At 46.2% G+C, this 17,633-nt stretch overlaps 7 protein-coding genes across 7 annotated transcripts; 2 read left to right on the top strand and 5 right to left on the bottom strand.

The window, feature by feature from the left end:
* Window positions 1–100: 100 nt before the first annotated feature.
* Window positions 101–925, bottom strand: AOL_s00083g248 (uncharacterized protein; the record flags this gene model as incomplete). Its single annotated transcript, XM_011125427.1, has 1 exon — window positions 101–925. One exon carries the CDS (start codon window positions 923–925, stop codon window positions 101–103), a length of 825 nt encoding a protein of 274 aa, XP_011123729.1.
* A 666-nt stretch (window positions 926–1,591) lies between these two features.
* AOL_s00083g247 (uncharacterized protein) lies at window positions 1,592–3,208 on the top strand (the record flags this gene model as incomplete). Its single annotated transcript, XM_011125426.1, has 1 exon — window positions 1,592–3,208. The coding sequence occupies one exon, from the start codon at window positions 1,592–1,594 to the stop codon at window positions 3,206–3,208; it is 1,617 nt and encodes a 538-aa protein (XP_011123728.1).
* Window positions 3,209–3,608: 400 nt separating this feature from the next.
* AOL_s00083g246 (uncharacterized protein) lies at window positions 3,609–4,238 on the top strand (the record flags this gene model as incomplete). The annotated part of the gene is made up of 1 exon (XM_011125425.1): window positions 3,609–4,238. One exon carries the CDS (start codon window positions 3,609–3,611, stop codon window positions 4,236–4,238), a length of 630 nt encoding a protein of 209 aa, XP_011123727.1.
* Window positions 4,239–4,880: 642 nt separating this feature from the next.
* AOL_s00083g245 (uncharacterized protein) lies at window positions 4,881–7,277 on the bottom strand (the record flags this gene model as incomplete). Its single annotated transcript, XM_011125424.1, has 1 exon — window positions 4,881–7,277. The coding sequence occupies one exon, from the start codon at window positions 7,275–7,277 to the stop codon at window positions 4,881–4,883; it is 2,397 nt and encodes a 798-aa protein (XP_011123726.1).
* Window positions 7,278–8,043: 766 nt separating this feature from the next.
* On the bottom strand, window positions 8,044–11,522 carry AOL_s00083g244 (uncharacterized protein; the record flags this gene model as incomplete). Its single annotated transcript, XM_011125423.1, has 3 exons — window positions 8,044–8,996; window positions 9,064–11,401; window positions 11,487–11,522. The coding sequence occupies 3 exons, from the start codon at window positions 11,520–11,522 to the stop codon at window positions 8,044–8,046; spliced, it is 3,327 nt and encodes a 1,108-aa protein (XP_011123725.1).
* Window positions 11,523–12,764: 1,242 nt separating this feature from the next.
* Window positions 12,765–15,275, bottom strand: AOL_s00083g243 (uncharacterized protein; the record flags this gene model as incomplete). Its single annotated transcript, XM_011125422.1, has 3 exons — window positions 12,765–14,624; window positions 14,703–15,022; window positions 15,161–15,275. 3 exons carry the CDS (start codon window positions 15,273–15,275, stop codon window positions 12,765–12,767), a joined length of 2,295 nt encoding a protein of 764 aa, XP_011123724.1.
* A 1,439-nt stretch (window positions 15,276–16,714) lies between these two features.
* Window positions 16,715–17,492, bottom strand: AOL_s00083g242 (uncharacterized protein; the record flags this gene model as incomplete). The annotated part of the gene is made up of 3 exons (XM_011125421.1): window positions 16,715–17,055; window positions 17,114–17,405; window positions 17,490–17,492. 3 exons carry the CDS (start codon window positions 17,490–17,492, stop codon window positions 16,715–16,717), a joined length of 636 nt encoding a protein of 211 aa, XP_011123723.1.
* Between the last annotated feature and the right edge of the window lie 141 nt (window positions 17,493–17,633).

Raw genomic sequence — 17,633 nt, 5'->3', positions numbered from 1 at the left:
CATTCAATTATCATACATTTCTATTTCATAACCATGAGGTCTAATAAACCTTTTAAACCCACAACAACAATAAAACAACGGAGACATCAAATTCTAAAACTCATTTAAAATTATAAACGCGAGTATTCTGCACCTGCACCACAATAACCGTGCAGCTGATTGAATGGGGTTTTCGGTGACCATTTATGTTCCTTTCACTCGATAAACCAGGAATCGGAGGCGTCCAAAAAAGCTGGATACAAATCCTCGGGCTTGGAGTTGTCAGATCATACCCATCAACCAAGAGAGCGTCATGGATTATTCCGTCGAGTCGAGAAATAGTAAGATTACCCTTCCCTCGAAGTTTCCCATTTTTCAAAAAGATAGTGCGGCCATTGTTATACCCATATATCGTAACCTTGAGGAATTGTATCTTTGAATTTGGCTCAAAGATTGGAGAGTCGACTGTCGGGCTGAGGTCCGTCGCTGGTTTGAAGTACATGCCAACAATCCGTCTGGCTACTACATCGTAGGGTTCACCGCCGGTTCCATTTCGTCTAATGTAAGAGAGGTTGCATTGTAGGAGCTGCCATTTGTCGCTAACGTAGCGTTCGAGTGACGCGAATGGGGTGTGAGGGGTGACTCGTTTTCCTTTGGAATATAGAGTGTATTGCCAAGTTAGGCTACGAACCGCTGGGGATTGAGAGATGAGATCGTTCCAGGAACTGTTGACTAGCCTGCAACTAGTAATGACGTGTTTTCGAGCATCCTCATCGCCACAGGCATGCTGAAAGAGGATGTTTTCGACGAGTTCCATGACATTGAAGAGTCTGTGCATGGCTCTGGGCTCTATAGGTGTAGCTGTAGGTGCATTTCCATCTATGGTTGTATCCCTTTTGGAAGTTCGTTTGATTAAACGACTTAGGATGGAGCGTATTCGAGGCATTGCGATGAAGGATAGAATCGAAAGTATGTGGTGGGTGTTTAGGTTGTTTGTAGCAGGTACGAGGATTAAAATAAATTCTACGCGATTGGTATCGTGGATGAATAGAGAGCATTGTATCTGATTATACGCCGCTATTGTCATGCTTTTATAGAACCCGACTATTATATAAGTACTACTTAATTATGTTGTATATTAAAACATGGACTGTCATGATCAACTGGGAGACAAGATAAACAAGGCGTGCAATGCGTTGCGAATTGTTGCATCTAATTCGGTAATTGAGGTTCAAAAGCTTGTGCTACCCCAAAAACTCAGAGCCAGGTCCGCAACCTCGACCACGTTGTTCTCTGCCACACACCCGCATGTCGGAATTAGCTTCCTGCCCTGGAATACACAGCCGTGACATGGCCGTAGCCTAGTTGGTATGTAAGACGATAGGAGCCGTGAATCTTCCTTCTGGGATAACGCCATTGTTATGCACGGCTAATATATTTAATACCCATTGTTCGTATCGATAGCATTCATTTCCTTGCTTACTCAACAAAACCCAAAAAACAAGAAATAAAAAATAAAAGTAATATCGAATATTATATTATATATTAATTACCACTCACCCGACCCACGTGTTTGGTCAGACCATTCGGTTCGATTCTCCTACCCTGCAGAATGAGTTCCATGTCAGCCCTGAGACAGCATGTTTCTGGGTCGGCCCGCAAATTCATCAGCCGAAGCACCCTCAATGCCGGTGTCTGCAGGAACTGCCGAAGGCCTTTCAACAGCCTTGCATTGGCCCCTCAGCCAGCTCAAGACCGCCACAACAAGGCTGTACAAACAATATCTAGCGTAATACGCAATTTTTACAATCAAAAACAAACATTCCGGATCTCTCATGGCTCGACAAACAGCACAAGACAGACGACGAAGAAAAATGTCGTCAGCACTATGGAGTTATCGAATGTATTACATGTCGACAAAGATTCTCAAACGGCACTTGTGGAACCGAATGTCCCCATGGATCGGCTCGTTGAGGCTACGCTAAAACACGGATTGATACCACCTGTAGTCATGGAATTCCCTGGGATCACTGTTGGTGGTGGTTACAATGGGACGTCTGGTGAATCCAGCTCTTTCAAACATGGATTCTTCAACCACACCATAAACTCCCTTGAGATGGTCTTAGCAGACGGTGAAATCATCACCGCCTCGCCTACAGAAAACTCAGATCTTTTCTGGGGCGGCGCCGGAGCACTAGGCACATTAGGAGTAACAACGCTGGTGAATCTCCAACTTATCCCTGCATCAAAATATGTTGAGGCGACATACCACCCGGTAACAAGTGTACGGCAAGCAACGGAGACCATTCAATCGTTTACTAATAATAGCTCTTCTGACTATGTCGATGGGATCCTATACTCTCAAACAAATGGCGCTATAGTTGCTGGAAAGATGACCGACTCTGTTTCCAACAACTCAATCCAACGCTTCAGTGACGCCAAAGATCCGTGGTTTTATCTCCACGTCAAAGAAATGTTGGAAAAGGCCCAAGGAGCGCCTGTAACCGAAATCATTCCTATCGCAGAATATCTTTTTAGGTACGACCGCGGTGGATTTTGGGTTGGAAACGCGGCGTTTGAATACTTCAAGTTCCCATTCAACGTCTTTACACGATGGTGGCTTGACGACTTTCTACACACCAGAATGATGTATACAGCTTTACATGCGAGCGGACAATCTAAGCGATACGTAGTACAAGATCTTGCGGTTCCTTATGACAACGTCGAAGAGTTTGTGAAATACACCGATAAAAACCTTGGGATCTGGCCTTTGTGGTTGTGTCCACTTAAGCAGAGTCCGGCACCGACCATTCATCCACATTCGATCACAAAGGGCACTGGCGAGCAGAAGGAGATGTTGAATGTTGGAGTGTGGGGTAACTGCCCTTCACATTTGGATTTCATAAAAGCGAATAGAGATCTTGAAGCCAAACTGAAGGAGCTTGGGGCGATGAAGTGGCTATATGCGCAGACATACTATAATGAAGCAGAGTTTTGGGAGATGTTTGATAAGAAGTGGTATGATTCACTTCGAGAGAAGTACCGTGCGACGGCCCTACCTACCATCTACGATAAGGTTAAAATCGGAATCGAGGATACCGCCAAAGAGAAGGGGCTTGAGGATAAGCTCAAGGAAACCTGGCCTCTCAGCGGCTTTTATGGAATAAAAAAGGCTATTGAAAGTGGTCATTACCTTGAGGCTCGGAAGTCGCAATGGAAGGATTTGTAAGTAAAATAATTTCGGCATGGATGCTGATGTATGTACATAAATAGATGAGATATTATATATACATGTAGAATTAGAGAAACGTATTCGGCTTCGCGGCATAACCATTCTCCCAAAATCCTCGTCGTGGTGCCTCAGCGGAACTGAGTTTGTTGGAAAATGTGCGTTGTTGTGTTGGGATGGCATCACCAGATGGGCTGATGTCCGCGCGCCGATACAAACCATCCGCGCCAGCCTCCCCCAATTACCCCCAGCGCGCCCATTTTCTTTCATCTTTTATCCCCAGCGGCCATAATAAGTTCTTTCTCGCCTCTATCGCTTCCCTCCACATACTCCCATCTATAGCTTTACTATATTCGAATTGCCCTTTTTGTTTTGTTCGTTTCTTATAAATTAAATTAAAATGGCTACTGCTACTGCCGCGAAAGCTGCCACAGCGCCAAAGCTGGATTCTGGGTCGGTTATAAAAGATGTTAACGTTCCTGGCGGACCTAAAACTACCTCAAAAAACGGAAACGGCGCAACGGCTACCCCTTCATCAAAGAAGCGCAAGGCTGCTACATCGGACGATGACGACGATGACGATGAAGAGGAAGAGGAATACTCCAAACCTGCTAAGAAATCGTCCAAGCCATCCAAACCCATTCCAAAGAAACAGAAAGCTGTCACACCTCCTTCCGATGACGATGTAACGGATCAAGAAGAATCCGAACTAGACTTCGAAGAATCGGATTTCTCAGAGGAAGAAGTCAAAAAACCAAAGAAAGGTGGCGCTAGAACCCGTGGCCGCGTTTCCGCCGCCGCTACAAAGAAAGAAACGATAAAGAAGGGCCCACCACCTAAGCGCGCTGCAGCGACAGCTAGTGCTGCTAAAATGCAGCAAAAGAAAAAGCTGGACTCTGATGACGACTCCGAGGTTTCTGAGGACGATTTCGAGGAAGGGTCCGAAGAGGAGCTTGACGAATATGACGACGACGACGCGGAGAGCGCTTACACGGAGTCTGATGCATCCGGTTCAGAATATGGCGCTTGATGGGCGTGGAGGAACCAGCTTTTTGCGATTCGAGGAGCATAATTCACCGATTGCGTCCTTTAGAGGTTTAACTTAGTTGTCGTTTCTTAGTACTGGAACTTTGCGATATGAATGGAGGTTTCTGGGCGTTTATTACGGTGGTTCTATGGCGTCTTTTTTCGTTAGGCTTGGTGCTCAAATTAATGTCATGTGGATGTAGAAAGCTTGTAGTTAATGGTCTCATTTGTGTAATCTTAATGTAACATGAAGCTGGTCTTTGAAAAGAGATTCCGGAAGTGTAGTGCAGGGAGCGTCGAAGAGAAAAAAAAGAATAGAAAGAAAAGAAAGGGCCTCCCACGACGCTAAGAAGCAGATATTGATAACAGAGAATAGGATTCAGACAAGAACAAAAACTGAAAACAAAAAACACTAGCCCCGCGGCTCGTACACTTGCTCCAGAAAACCTCTAAACAAAAAAAAACGGGAAATAATGAATTAGTACAATCGTTCAAGTCCCGCTTCGCTCCCAGAAAGGACGGATAGAAATAAAACATTAGTAGGGTATCGAAATGGTAAGTATATCTGTCATAGCAGAACCGTAAGCTGAGAAATTAGAGTGGTTCGTAAAGTTATACTTGTAATCCCGTGCATCAATTGGAAGGTTTAGGACCATGCTGGAGTCCAAGCCGCAAGGTCTTTCCTCTGCTGCACTAAATCAACCCCTTTCCTGGCCTCCACCAAGTCGCCTACCTTCTTCTTGAGCTCCTTTCTCAAAGTGGTGACGACAGTCTTCTCAACGGTTTGAATAGCCGACAACTCCTCGAGCCCGACCTTCAGTCGTCCGACTGCGACGCTAAGGATTCGCCCGAGCGAACTCTTCAATCCGAGCGGCTCTTCTCCTTCCTCTGAATTTTCTCCATCAACCACCAAAACCACCCAACCTTCGAGGCCTCTAAGGGCCATTTCCATTTTTCTCTTTACGCGAAGAACATCTTTAGCATATTCAACCCCCAATCCGTCAACCTTCTTCTCGTGCTCATCAGGAAGCGATAGCCACTCCTCAAAAATCCGTGTCATCCTTGTGTACTCTCCTTCGTATTGTCCCTCGGCGAACCATCCCAAAACTTTAGATAGGTGCTCTGAGAGAACCTGAATAGCCTCCTCAGGGCTGTTTGATAACTTATCCTTCGGATGACCTGACCCGGTATTAAGCATAGCTGATTTCTTCAGTACCAACGACAATGAATGTAAATCCACCAGCTCTTGTTCTCGACGGTGAGAATCGGCCACAGAAAGGCTTTTATTACGGATACTAGAAAAGCGTTTATAAAGTTTATCATGTGCCGATGTTTTAAGAGCGGTAGTTGAGTTGAAGCTTTTAGCGTGAAGGATGGCCAACTGAAGAAGTCTAGTTTGAGCATGAAAAACCTCGGTGGATTGGACAGAAGACGTCGCTGTTTGTGGCTGTTGGTGTAATAGAGATGCCATTGAAGGCTTTGGTGCGAGTACAGCATGTTGGTACTCCACTTTGAAAGTATTAAAACTGGGTTTAGATGGCTTTGTTGCGGCCATTATCGACGTGGTTTTCTTATGGCTACGAACGGGGCTTTGTGGCTCTTGGGCCGTCTTATGGGCCGTAGTGGGTCGATTTGCTGTCTTGGGGCGGGTAGTCAAATCCGAGCGCACAGAACTGGTATTTGAATTGGTCGATGCTACACTTTCTGAGCGCATACTTGATTCTGTGTCCGAACCTTTCGAAGAATAACCTGAAGGAGGCGCCGCTATATGGCTAGATGGCGGCCTCGGACGATTACCACTGACTGTGGGACGCCGCACTCCAGTAGAACTAGGAACGGGTTCGTTTGGACGAGTAGAAGTAGGACGTGGAGGAGCAATTATTCTGCCAGAAGCATGTCGAGTACCCTTTGGGAGGGGTAGGTCGTTCGCGGGTGTCGCGATACGCCTGACCTCAGCGGCATTGTGAGATACGGCTCTAGGACGCGCACTGGGAATAGAATGTAGAGTACTCGGTGGTCGTGGTGGGCCCATAACCTTTTTCCCAACAGTTGATGTTGGTCGTGGATCCATCGGGCGAGTTGAAGTTGATCTAGGAGGCAGTTTCGAAGTTGGTCCTATTACATGGCTCTGGGCTCTGATATGACTTCCCTTCCTAGGGGACGGGGTGGGGACCTGGGATGGTGGAGTCGGAGTCGGAGGCTTGAGAGGGGCTTGAATAGGTGCTTCTACAGTAACAGGGGTTTGATGGGAGGATGCCGAAAGTTGGCGTATTAAGGATGGAGGTGGCGGCATGAGCTGGGAATCGTCCATTCGAATACTTTCCTTAGGTTGCAGGGGAACCGGCGAGGGTTCGCTCAAAAGACCCAAAGATTTTCGCATTGGTGAATGTGAAGGTTGTGTTACCAGACTAGCCTGACTATCATACTCCTGTGCCTGGCGGTCTCCAAGCCCATTCGGCAAGATATTAAGCGGTTGAGATGGTCGCCGCAAACCCGAGATTTGATTTTTCACATCCCCAAAAAACTCTTGGTGGTTGCCGCTTTCAACATAAGAGGAAGGTCTAGAGGGCATTCTATGAGAGGTAGGAGATGTGACGCTACTCAAAGGGTCTCTCTTTGTACCATGACCACTGGGAATTTTTAGATTACCAGCACCTGATCCGTATCCCGGACCGGCGGAGACGCCTGGTGACCTCATCATCCCATCATCAAGCCTCTCGAACATCTTTGCTTTCTCAGCAATTGAAGTTTGGCGCTTGTGGCTGGAATGGATGGTGCTGGCAGACCTGTGAAGGCCGAAACCCGGGGATTTGGACGTTGGAGTTGGAGTAGGACATGGTTGCGGCGCAAACGAATCATACGGATTGTGATGAGGCTGGAGTGTCGGGCGACTCGGCGAAGGATGCAAAGAGCCGTAAGCGGAGGAAGACACGGACCGTGAGTTCTGAGGACGATTGAAATGGGAATTTGCTGGGGTCGGGAGACGAGAGTAAGGCGATGGTGAAGGGGGCGGAATAGCGGATTTTTGGGCCGAGTATGCCATTGTAGCGGCTACTCCACGCTGTCCAAGGGGTCGTCCAGTTGGTAGTTTTCTCGCATCAGCCGTTTGTGATGATGATGATGATGGTGATAGCACAGGAGGCCGAAAGTCGAAGAGAGAGAGATCAAGACCGATGTTGACAGGTATTAATTAAATAGGAGGCGCGAGGGAGTCCGCTGGCAAGTGGAATACACCCTGAGACCTGCAAGGCTAAGGCTAAAGGCTAGAAGACAGCTGTGAGGTTTGTTGATGGGAGCGTGGATGTTGCCGGTTGGCTGCATGAGAGTCTCTGCATTGTTCGTCGCTGCGGTTGTCTCGAAGGGGCATCTTCGATGTTGGCCGGGCAGGACAACGCACAAAATGCAACGCTCTGTTGTTTCAGGCAGATGACGGGGGCGACGGTGTGGAAGTCCACTCTCGGATGATATCTAATATCTACTACTGTATGAGTCTATTGTATGGCTATATGCAAATAAAGCGGCTTTGGATATTAATAGAATGCTATCCGTCGTGACATATTGGTCTCGTGTGATATATATGGCATTTAGTTAACTACATGTATATTTCTTAATCATTGTTTATAACATTGTTTGCCAAACTAGTCTCGATCGATACCCTTTTATCTACTTGGGTATATACTATACTTGGGTTTATACTATATATATACTTGGGTTTATAGGTGATATCATGATATTTAGATTTAGATCCGTTACTATGTTTACTCATCCACTCTACCACTAGCCCGTTTGCGACGTTTGATCATTCTCGTTCAATTTTCGTCCTCTATTACCACCTCGACTTCGTCGTTCCCGTATTCTTCCCCTTCTTCTTCTTCGTCGTCGTAATTGCCGTCAATTTCTTCCGGAAATGGGAGTTGACGAGCCCGTCGACGCTTTTCAAGAATCTCTTCAACCTTCCTTCGTTTGCTCTCGTGTAATGCCTCTTGATGACTATATTCAATTTTCCTTTTTCCTACCGACCTCAATCCGCTGTTTGTATTGTTTCCCTCTGGAGATTCCTCCACTTTATCAAATAATCCAATCGAATAGTCAATCTGGGGTGGGGATATAGAACCTTCTAGTTTTGTTCTACGCTCCCATATCATGAAATCGAGACCGTTCTTGGATATTTTGAAATTTCTTCGAGGTGGCCACAGATCTATCGAATGAACGTAGTCCCACCATATTCCTCTCAAATATAACGAGGCTTCATAGTTTCCCTTCCCTTTATGCCCGTTCAAGAGTTCAGCTGCTTTATTGGTGTCGGGGAACCGAGCCGAAGACGCAGGTGCAGTCCAGCGTGCACATGCCTTGCAGCACATATGTGCTTCACAAACGAGGCATTTGTACGATGACCAAACAATCTCATCTTGAAAGTAAAAGAGGTTGACCGGTGATACCTTTGTACAAAGACAGCAAACGAAGTAATAGTCGGTGCTGTGATCAAGCAACATGACGTTTGCGGGGAAAGTTAGGGTGTTAATTATTTCACGCCTTTGGTACATATCTTCGTGGCGGAATGGATTTTTTATGAGTCTGGTGCAAAACGGAGCGTGCGTGATCGTCTGGACTTCAAGTGGTGCACCTCCGATTTCTTTAACATCGAAAATTGTCAGCTGTTTTTCCCGGTAGCTCTTGGGCGTCCACATTCGACGGCGAATCTCCGTGTTTAACTCGGGTTCGGGATCTGCATAACAGTACGACAAGGGGTCATACCCAACCGCTGTTCAAAAAGAATTTGTCAACTCGATATTCCTCCTCAAATTTTTAACGGATATGCGGATATCTACCTTTCTTCGCGGCTAGTTCTAACTCCAGCTGAGCACATTCATTGGCTGCCGCCTCTAACCTACTTTCCAGGTCTTTTACTTTACGTCGCAAGGCATCTCTCTTCTTTTTTGCTCTACGTCGTTGGAGACGATACTTTCTCCCTTGGCTTAGTGCTTTCTTGAGAGCCTCATCGGATTCCTTCAAAGATGCGATAGCGGTTTCGAGTTCCTCTTGCGTGATTGGAAATACTTTCTCCATCTGTTCTTCTGTTGTTCTGCCATCGTGCTTAGTTTTATTCCAGGTACTGCCAACTTTTAAGGATGTCTTTGGCGGTTTGTCCCGGCTGGTTTTTTCTACCCTATCCCAATCCCCTGTTTGATTGTCATCTTCCTTAGGCTTTTCCTTCTTTCTGTGCGTAGATGTATATGGATTTCTGTTAAAGTCAGTTACCGGCGAAACACGAGATAGCGGGTTCTTTCGCTCCCCAATAATCCCAGTGAGTTGAACCTCACGTAGAGACCCATCACGTTTGAATTGTTCCTGCCTTTCAAATGCTTTTTCTGCTTGGGCCCTTCTAAGCCCGTATTGGCCATCGATTCTTAATTTTGACCTCTGGTTTTCAACTGACATGCGCTTCATCAAACTTCTATCGTTACTTTTCGAGGAGCGAGACCTCGAAGCTGATGGCCTAGTAATGTTTGTATCCGTGATGGTTTCTGTAGCTCGTAGTGTGCGTCCCGAGTATAGTTGCATGGGTTCACTCTTTTTTTCGTCTTCATCTTCATCTTCCTCATCTTCATCTTCTTTTGCCTCCTCTTCGTCAGATTGATTATTGCCTTTGCCGGTTGTCTCATCTTCATCGGATCCGGATCCAGACCCGGCCTTGTTGTTTCTTTCTTCGCCCCATTCACTTTCATCATCTTCCTCGTCAGTCCCCTCTTCTTCTTCATCACTACCTTGACCCTCTTCCCCACCTTCTTCTTCTTCTTTTTGTTCAGCCACCTCCTCCGACTCTTCTTCTTCTTCTTCTTCTTCTTCATTATTCGCAACCTGTTCAGATTTGGCGGCCTTTTTCCCACCCTTTGGCTTTGATGTTTTATATTCTTCTTCTTCATCATCCGAGGATCCTTTACTAGGCTTAAAAGCTTCATCATCCTTGGCCTTCTGTTTTTTCTTTTTGTTCTGGGTACCCCCGGTCTGTTGTTTTCCTTGTTTCTTCGGCACCGGCTCCTCCTTCTCTTTACTATTGCTTGATTCTTGTCCTTTCTTCAAATTCTTCCCCGCTCCCTTCCCTTTTGTGTCCTTTGGCTTCTTGGACGGCGTTGCCTCGCTTTCGTCCGTACTTTCGATCAAACAAGGTTCCGGCTTCCATCCCTCCGGGTCACTCGGGCTGACTTCGCTCTCCTCACTTGATAAAATCCTCTCATCAACAACTTCATCAATCTTCACCTTCTTCCCATTTCCCTTCCCACCTGTCTTCTTCCCCGCTTTGGCACCCTTCTTCGGTTGACTTTCAAAACCATCTAAGGGACTAAAGCTCCTAGAATCATACCACCCCCAGCTTCGGTGCGTATTCCCCGTACTCTGACCAGCTTTTTTCCTCAAGCCCGAAGCACCAAGTGGTACAATCGGTGTCTTTAAGATCCCCTTAACGGGTCGACGAGGTTCAGTTTGTGGGATGGGGTTTATATCCTCTTCGTCTTCTTCTCTTCGTTGTAGTGGCATTTTCTTTACAGTACTTTGTGAACGAGTTACTGTTCTTCGGATTCCAAGTGCTAGTGTTGGTGTAGTTGGTACTGGGACTAGTATTCCTTTATCTTCAAACTCAATGTCATGAGATAACTCTGTGGTGTCTTCGGGTGCAAACTCGATGTTTTCGAATGTGATACTTCGATTGTCATCTTCATCTCTTGCGGAAATATGTGCTCCTCCTCCTCTTGCCGTTTCATCAGGATGGAGGATAGAAAGCGGTACAGGAGTAGAACTCGCCAACGGTGGTGACGAATCCGACGGGATCCCGCTATTATCCATCATTATTATAGAATGCTCTTGTCCTTCTAGATCACCAGGACTCCAGTTCGTTTTTAGCATACCCTCTATGATACTTTTATGCTGTGGGTTTATGTTGTCAGGAAACTGGATTTTATTTTGTAAAAGATGGGGGCGATGATGAGAAATTGAGGTTTCGAAATCAATATCGATTCCGAGGGCGTCAAGAGCTGGGGTTAAGTCGGTTGAAAGATTCAAAGGGAAAAGCGGGTTGGTTGGAGTTTTTAGGGGGGGGATTTGTGGATCAGCTTCTTCTGTAGAGTGGGAGTAGTTCAGAAATTTTGGTGAACCAGGAAATGAATCGAGAGACTGTTTGAAGTCATGTTGTTAAACTACTATTCTGTCGACTCTTGGTTTTTATGGGTTGAGATGGTGGATATATAAATATACTCACTGGTGGAATATCCTCCTGATTGGCAAAAAATGCCATGCTCTCTCGACTCCTTGATTGAAAGTCCCTGTTTATATCCTAATGAATATCCTTTTGATAGTGATCGAGAAACTAGATACTCTAATATCCCACAAGGGGCGTACAATGCAATATCAATTCAGATCTATTTCATGAAATACTACAGATATCAAATGTAGAAAAGTTGAAGGCCGAATGGAAATCTAGAGGCGCCAACGCTGAGATCCAAGACTTGGGAGAGGAAGAGAAAGGTATCCGATATATCTCTTCAAATTCCCCAATAGAATCAACGAATAGATTACCGAAGAGGCTTTCAAAACAATATGGAATAAAGAAATCCATCAATATCCATCTATACGTCTACAACAACACAAAAAACACAACATTCCATGGTCTCCTTCAGCCAAAAATTTACGAACGAATCATGAACCACACCGCGATCGGTGCCAATTGCAATCTAAATGCCTGAAGCAAGAAACACAAGGGCGGGGTAACAACCAATGAAAGACTGCAGGTACCCCTCTTCAAAAGACACATGCAGAGGCCTGCCGTCGCGTGGTGTTTCTTTGTGTCTTGCTTTGTTGGCAGCCGTTCCATGGATCCAACGAATATCATTATATGTGCAGGGGTTACAACAATACGGGGTACCACCGTCATCAGTAGCATGGGGTCTTTGTTTCCCACCTGTCCTCGTGTGACTGCTGAGACATACGGGTATGGACGTTATTGTGTAACTAGCACATGTACTGTTTAGTCCTAGCCTTACTAAGACTCCAATTTCATGCACGATGTTCCGAGGCCAGAGGAAGCTAAGGATATCAGGTCATTTTCGGGTCCATTTCGTAGTATGAAAGCGCCATATGGCTATAGGAAAGGGAATAGATATTTGTTTTAGTTGTGGTAGAAATACAGTAATAATCAATCATGCAAAATGCAGGCTAAGCAAAATAGATAAGAAAACTTCAAAAGCATCATGAACTCAGATAACAGCGTACAAAAAGCATAATGATGTAAGGCATAACGGGTTGAAGAAATGTAACTCCATAATGTTGGTGAATGATCAATGTGGAAATGTATGTGCAAGAAGTTGTGCATTTGTGTGTGTGGGTGTGTGTGTCATGAATGAGAAGTCGCTATTGTTTAAAAAGTTGTATATGGAAAGGATGTTAGAGGCAGTTCAAAGGGGAAAGTTGCATAGAGGGGTTGGCGGCAAAGCCACTTTGCATTCAACGAAGTCTCCTCGCGTGCCCGCCCACCTCAATTCTATGTGTAGGCTTGCGGGATTTCGTCGCCACTATAGTAATTATTGTACTCATGTGTTTCCCTCCTCTGCCGCCTTCTTTCCCTTCTAGCCTCGCGTTCTCTCTTTAGCTCTTCTTGGTCGGTCATCTCTCGATCCGATTGGCTATCTGCACCTCTTCTTCTTTCTTCCATCACTTGGTAATCGTTGTCCCTTCTCCTCCGGTCTACGCTCCGACTACTCTGCCTACCAGATGGGCCGGGACTGAAAGCACTAGAATCTACACTAGCGCGCTCCCTGTTAGGCATTCGCTTAATAGTTGTAACAGTTTTGCCCCCATCTTGTTTCTTGATTCGAACTTGAAGTGCTGCTTGCGGAATATAGTGCTCTTGTGTCTTCTCTGAACCAGTTTCACTACCACTAGTCACGGTCTGAGGTATTCTGTAAGACCTGCTACCCGAAGGACGATTGTGGGGTTCAATGGATAATTCAGAGTCACTGGGGTCCTCCGGGGGAATAATAAATCCCAGTCCTCTAGGACGTGATTCCGCAGAATCTTGTCTGCTGTGGGTGCGGGTCGACGTAGCTGGAATAGGTGGCCGAGGTGGTATTCCGAGAGTTGGCGAGTTACCGAAAGGAGGGGCAGGGGGAGGTACACCTGTGAATGCAGGTTGATCATTATGAATATTATGAGGGTCATACCCAGCCGCGCCAGAGTGACCAATCGGTAGCCTGTGGTTGCTGTAGTTGTTGTAATTGTTGTAATTGTTCTGAGTTGGTGGAGGTGCTTGCAGTCCGCCTGTTTCCGGCATCGAATTAACCCGTTCGCCGGGCCTTGGGTCTGTGAAGTACGAATCTGTGACTGTGGAAGGCGAATTGTTTCTCCGATCCCTATGATGCGCTGCTGCCATACCAGCTGCAGCCCCCATAGCAGCAGCACCAGCGGCTCGCCTGGTGGGGCTTCCGTCTCTTCTTCTGTTCTCTTCATCGTCTTCAGAGTCTGTATAGTCCTCGGTTTGAACAGCAGACATGCCTGATTCACGATTACGCCTACGTCTATCGAACCAACCACCATCACCTGTCAAACCACCTTTCTTAAGCTTCTTCGGTGAAGCACCATCATCGACTCCCTTATTTTTCTTGAAAAGGCTGGCGAAGAAACCTGGCTTTGCATTAGACGACGACCCCGGGCGTGTATCAACACCCCTCTTTTTGGCACCTGCCGCCACCATACCACCGAGTAAACCAGCTTTAACAGCGCCATGAGAATTCCTCGGCGGTGACATCCTGGATTCAACGTCTTCGGTGTTGGTATACCCTGTGCCGGTCGTATATCCGGTACCGTTGGTATATCCTGTGCCATTTGTGTAACCAGTTCCATACGTATACCCGGTGCCATTGGTATACCCGGTCAGCTCTGTGCGATTATAACCTCCATTGACCTCAGAGTTGGTGACTCCAACGCTGGAAGCGTACCCTGCATGCCCACGTCTTCCTGGTGGTGGCCGATAACCGGGTCTGCTACTAAGCTCACTTTGATCGGCCGTCATATCTTCTCTGGCGGCATAATGGTCCTTTACTTTCTTCGCGACTAGGAATCCGAGACCGATTTTGGCTAGATTTCCAGCCGAAAAGAATCCCTTGCTTTCATGGTGCCCATGTTTCTCCGAGGTCTGGTAATCGAAAGCTGTTTCCGTCGTTACTGTTGCCGTCCCATGTTGTCTGCCCCGGTAGAACTCGGATGTAAAGTATAGCATCAACAGGAGGAAAACATAGACAGCATATAAAATAAAGAGCGACAGGGGAGATCCATAGAGGGTGAGTCCAAGAGGGATTTGTGCAAGACTCAGTAGCCAGACAGCCCGCCCAAGCCAGCGATGGAGCTAATTATTTCTCGTTAGTATCAATGCAATCCAAGTTTTTATTTCAACAAGAAAAAGAAAAAAAGAGGTATAGCTCACCATAGTCCTAAGAGGTAGATGCGGAGTGACCTTGAATTTGCCCCTATGATGCACAATGGCCCCGAGAAGTGCCTGCACCCAGATAGCAACATAGATAGTTAAACCAATGATATGATGCGGATTGGACCATGCCCTTTCCTTCCCAGTTGCAGATACACCACAGGCAAATCCAATACTTAGGAGAAGAAGGGTAAAACAGTTCGAGAATATATGGGATCTAATAGCCTTCCTGGGGTTTCGATATGCTCTGAATCTAGCTTGGAAGATTGCAAATGGGAGAAACACTAGCATGGCTAGACACATAAAGACCGCATGGACAACTATTAGTCTGTAGTAATTAGAATCGCCTCGGTGCCGCGCCCCTTCACCTACAATTCAACATTCATATTCGTTAGATTTGAACTCATATAATGATACTATGTTATAAAACAATAGGATTGGTTTTCAGTTTTAAGTACCATTTAGCCGCATATCATGGAAGGGCAGTCCGATCAGAGGCGGCAGGACATATGCATTGACGTCAACAAAGTACACGCCGTCGCGATAACCACGCGGCCCGTTGTTGTCCGCCATGGCGACGGCTCAGCTTTCGCTGTGTTGAGCGATCAACAGGAGATGTTGGGAGTTGTTGTTGTTGGCGTAGTGATCGAGATGTATTCGGAATTAGAGCTGTTGGTAGCAACAGAGTATTCGCCTGGTAGTAATCCTTTTATGTGGATGTCGACATTGAATTCCTGGTGGCCAAAAGCACAGCAGAATCGTCCGGTTTCTTCGTTGGCGGGATGTGTGTCACAAAAAGATTCGGGCTCCTCCCTCTGGAATGGTTCCTTTGGCGGTTACGGTAATGCTCAGCTGAAGATTCAATTCCCAACTCAGAAATTTCAACGATATTCCGCAAGATATGGTTGGGTAGTCGCTGTACAGAACCAGATACTACTATATTAGACAATACTATTTGATATCGATCTAGATGGAGTTTTTTTTTTGCTGGGAACGCCAGAGCGATGGACGAAAATGCAATAAACTGACGACGCTGTCGAGACAAACGGTGCAGATGGCCAGCGAAAGGAGAGAAAGCGTGGAGCCCAATCGGATGATGCTCGTTTTTATGAGGTGAGTAGGTACTTAGAAGTAGGTAAGAGGTAGGCCTATATGTAAGTACTTCACAGCGGAATCTGCGCTGTTCTGTACTATACCTCTCCGTCGAGCTATGTCGAAAACCGTCGGTCAAAGAACTACCAAAATGTAAAGTAGAAAAGGGCCAGGAACAAAAGAAATAGGAATAGGCTACTGTCTAATATGAGCAGAAGACGGGTGAGCTAACAATCATAAACATTATTATGTTCCGCTAGCCTAAACGTAAGGGAAGATGCTTGACAGCGGAGTTTGGAATGGAGGCTCCAGCTGCATCCGAGTATACAGTACATACAGGTAGCTTGGGCTGGTCGTTAGTGGAGGGCCAAGCCAAGCAAGGCACCGCAACTCCCCGGCCCAAATAGCAGAACCCTGTGTGGTCCATTGCCACGACAACCATCGGCGCCTGCACCACACTGCCCCAAAAAAAACACTGACGCTTGCTGTGAAGAGCAGGCGAATCCCACGCCTGGATCAGACGATACCATATTACGTATTGGAATCCTTGGGTTTGTGATTCAAATAGATTTATACTACTAAGCGGCAAAGTGCTGATGTTCGTGTTGTGGGACTTCATTAGAAATTGATTGTTTGGGGAACTAGCTAAGCTATACTACCAAATCTCGAACGTTAACCGAACTCCTCCAATCATAATGATATGTATGCATCCATCCAAGCCGATTGTAGATATCATTACACTCCAGAAACCAGGGCCGTCACAATGATAATAATAGAAAAAAAACCAAAACGATCCTCGGCATGCATGTCAAAAAGCAGTCCGCCACGCCCCTAAAACAATGCGTAACCAGAACTCCAGTTCTCAAATAGTCTTCTTCAATCGATTCCGGCGATCGAAATAGCCATTGATGGATCTTATACTACTCCTGCACTTCTGCCTTCCCGCAAACAGTATCCACGAACTCTCTGTATCTAAATTTGTCACCTCCCATACCGAGTCCTTTCTTATTGGTCCACCCTCTACAAGCCTTTTCAACTTCATCTTCCCTCATTCCCATATCTAATAGAGCTTCCTTCAAAAGGTCTAGATTAACGACGCCATCGTCATTCTCATCAAATGCGGAGAATGCAGCTAATATATCATCTCGAGGTGATAATGCAGATAAATGAGTCGTCAATGTCGTCAAATACGATGCAAGATTAAACGGTGTCGGAACATTGGAGAAATATGTCGATAAAAGGGTTGGAGTTGGATCTTGTCCTTTAGAACTTGTTAGCTTCCCAGGATGCTGAATATATGCCACCTTATAGAAACCAACCTAAACTGTTAAGCATAGCACTCAAGTCATCCCTGTTTATAACCCCATCGCCATCCTTATCCAGCACCTGGAAGCTCTCCCTCAGCTCTTGAATCTGGGGTTGTGTCAAGTGGTTCATGGCATTCGGTGTCGCCTTTCGCTGGTTATATGAACTCGGTGGGCTATTTACTGCACCCGGAGACTTTCCAGGCGAAAACTGGCTACCTGACGGCCGAAACGGACGATTCGATGGGGAAGTCGGGGAGAAGAAGCCCAGCGGCGAGGGCTTCACGTTTCGAGGGGGTGTCTGGAACTACACACAAGCATGACGGTGTTAGAGAAGGTCCTTTCCGAGGTTCATTTCCGATAATGGGAAGAGGATATATGGAAGACTTACCATTTTGTTGGAGATGCACAATATGCGATATCGGATATGCGATGGATATATGTATGATGTGCGATGCGATAGGCGCTCGATGCAGGCTTGCGACGAGAATATATGTGAGACGGTTGGCTGTCGCAAAAGTCCAGCGATAGATGC

Source organism: Orbilia oligospora (assembly GCF_000225545.1).
Source record: "Orbilia oligospora ATCC 24927 unplaced genomic scaffold scaffold00083, whole genome shotgun sequence".
NCBI classification, from domain to species: Eukaryota; Fungi; Ascomycota; class Orbiliomycetes; order Orbiliales; family Orbiliaceae; genus Orbilia; species Orbilia oligospora.
Note: the sequence above shows the minus strand (reverse complement) of the source record. Positions and strands in the feature narration are given on the sequence as shown.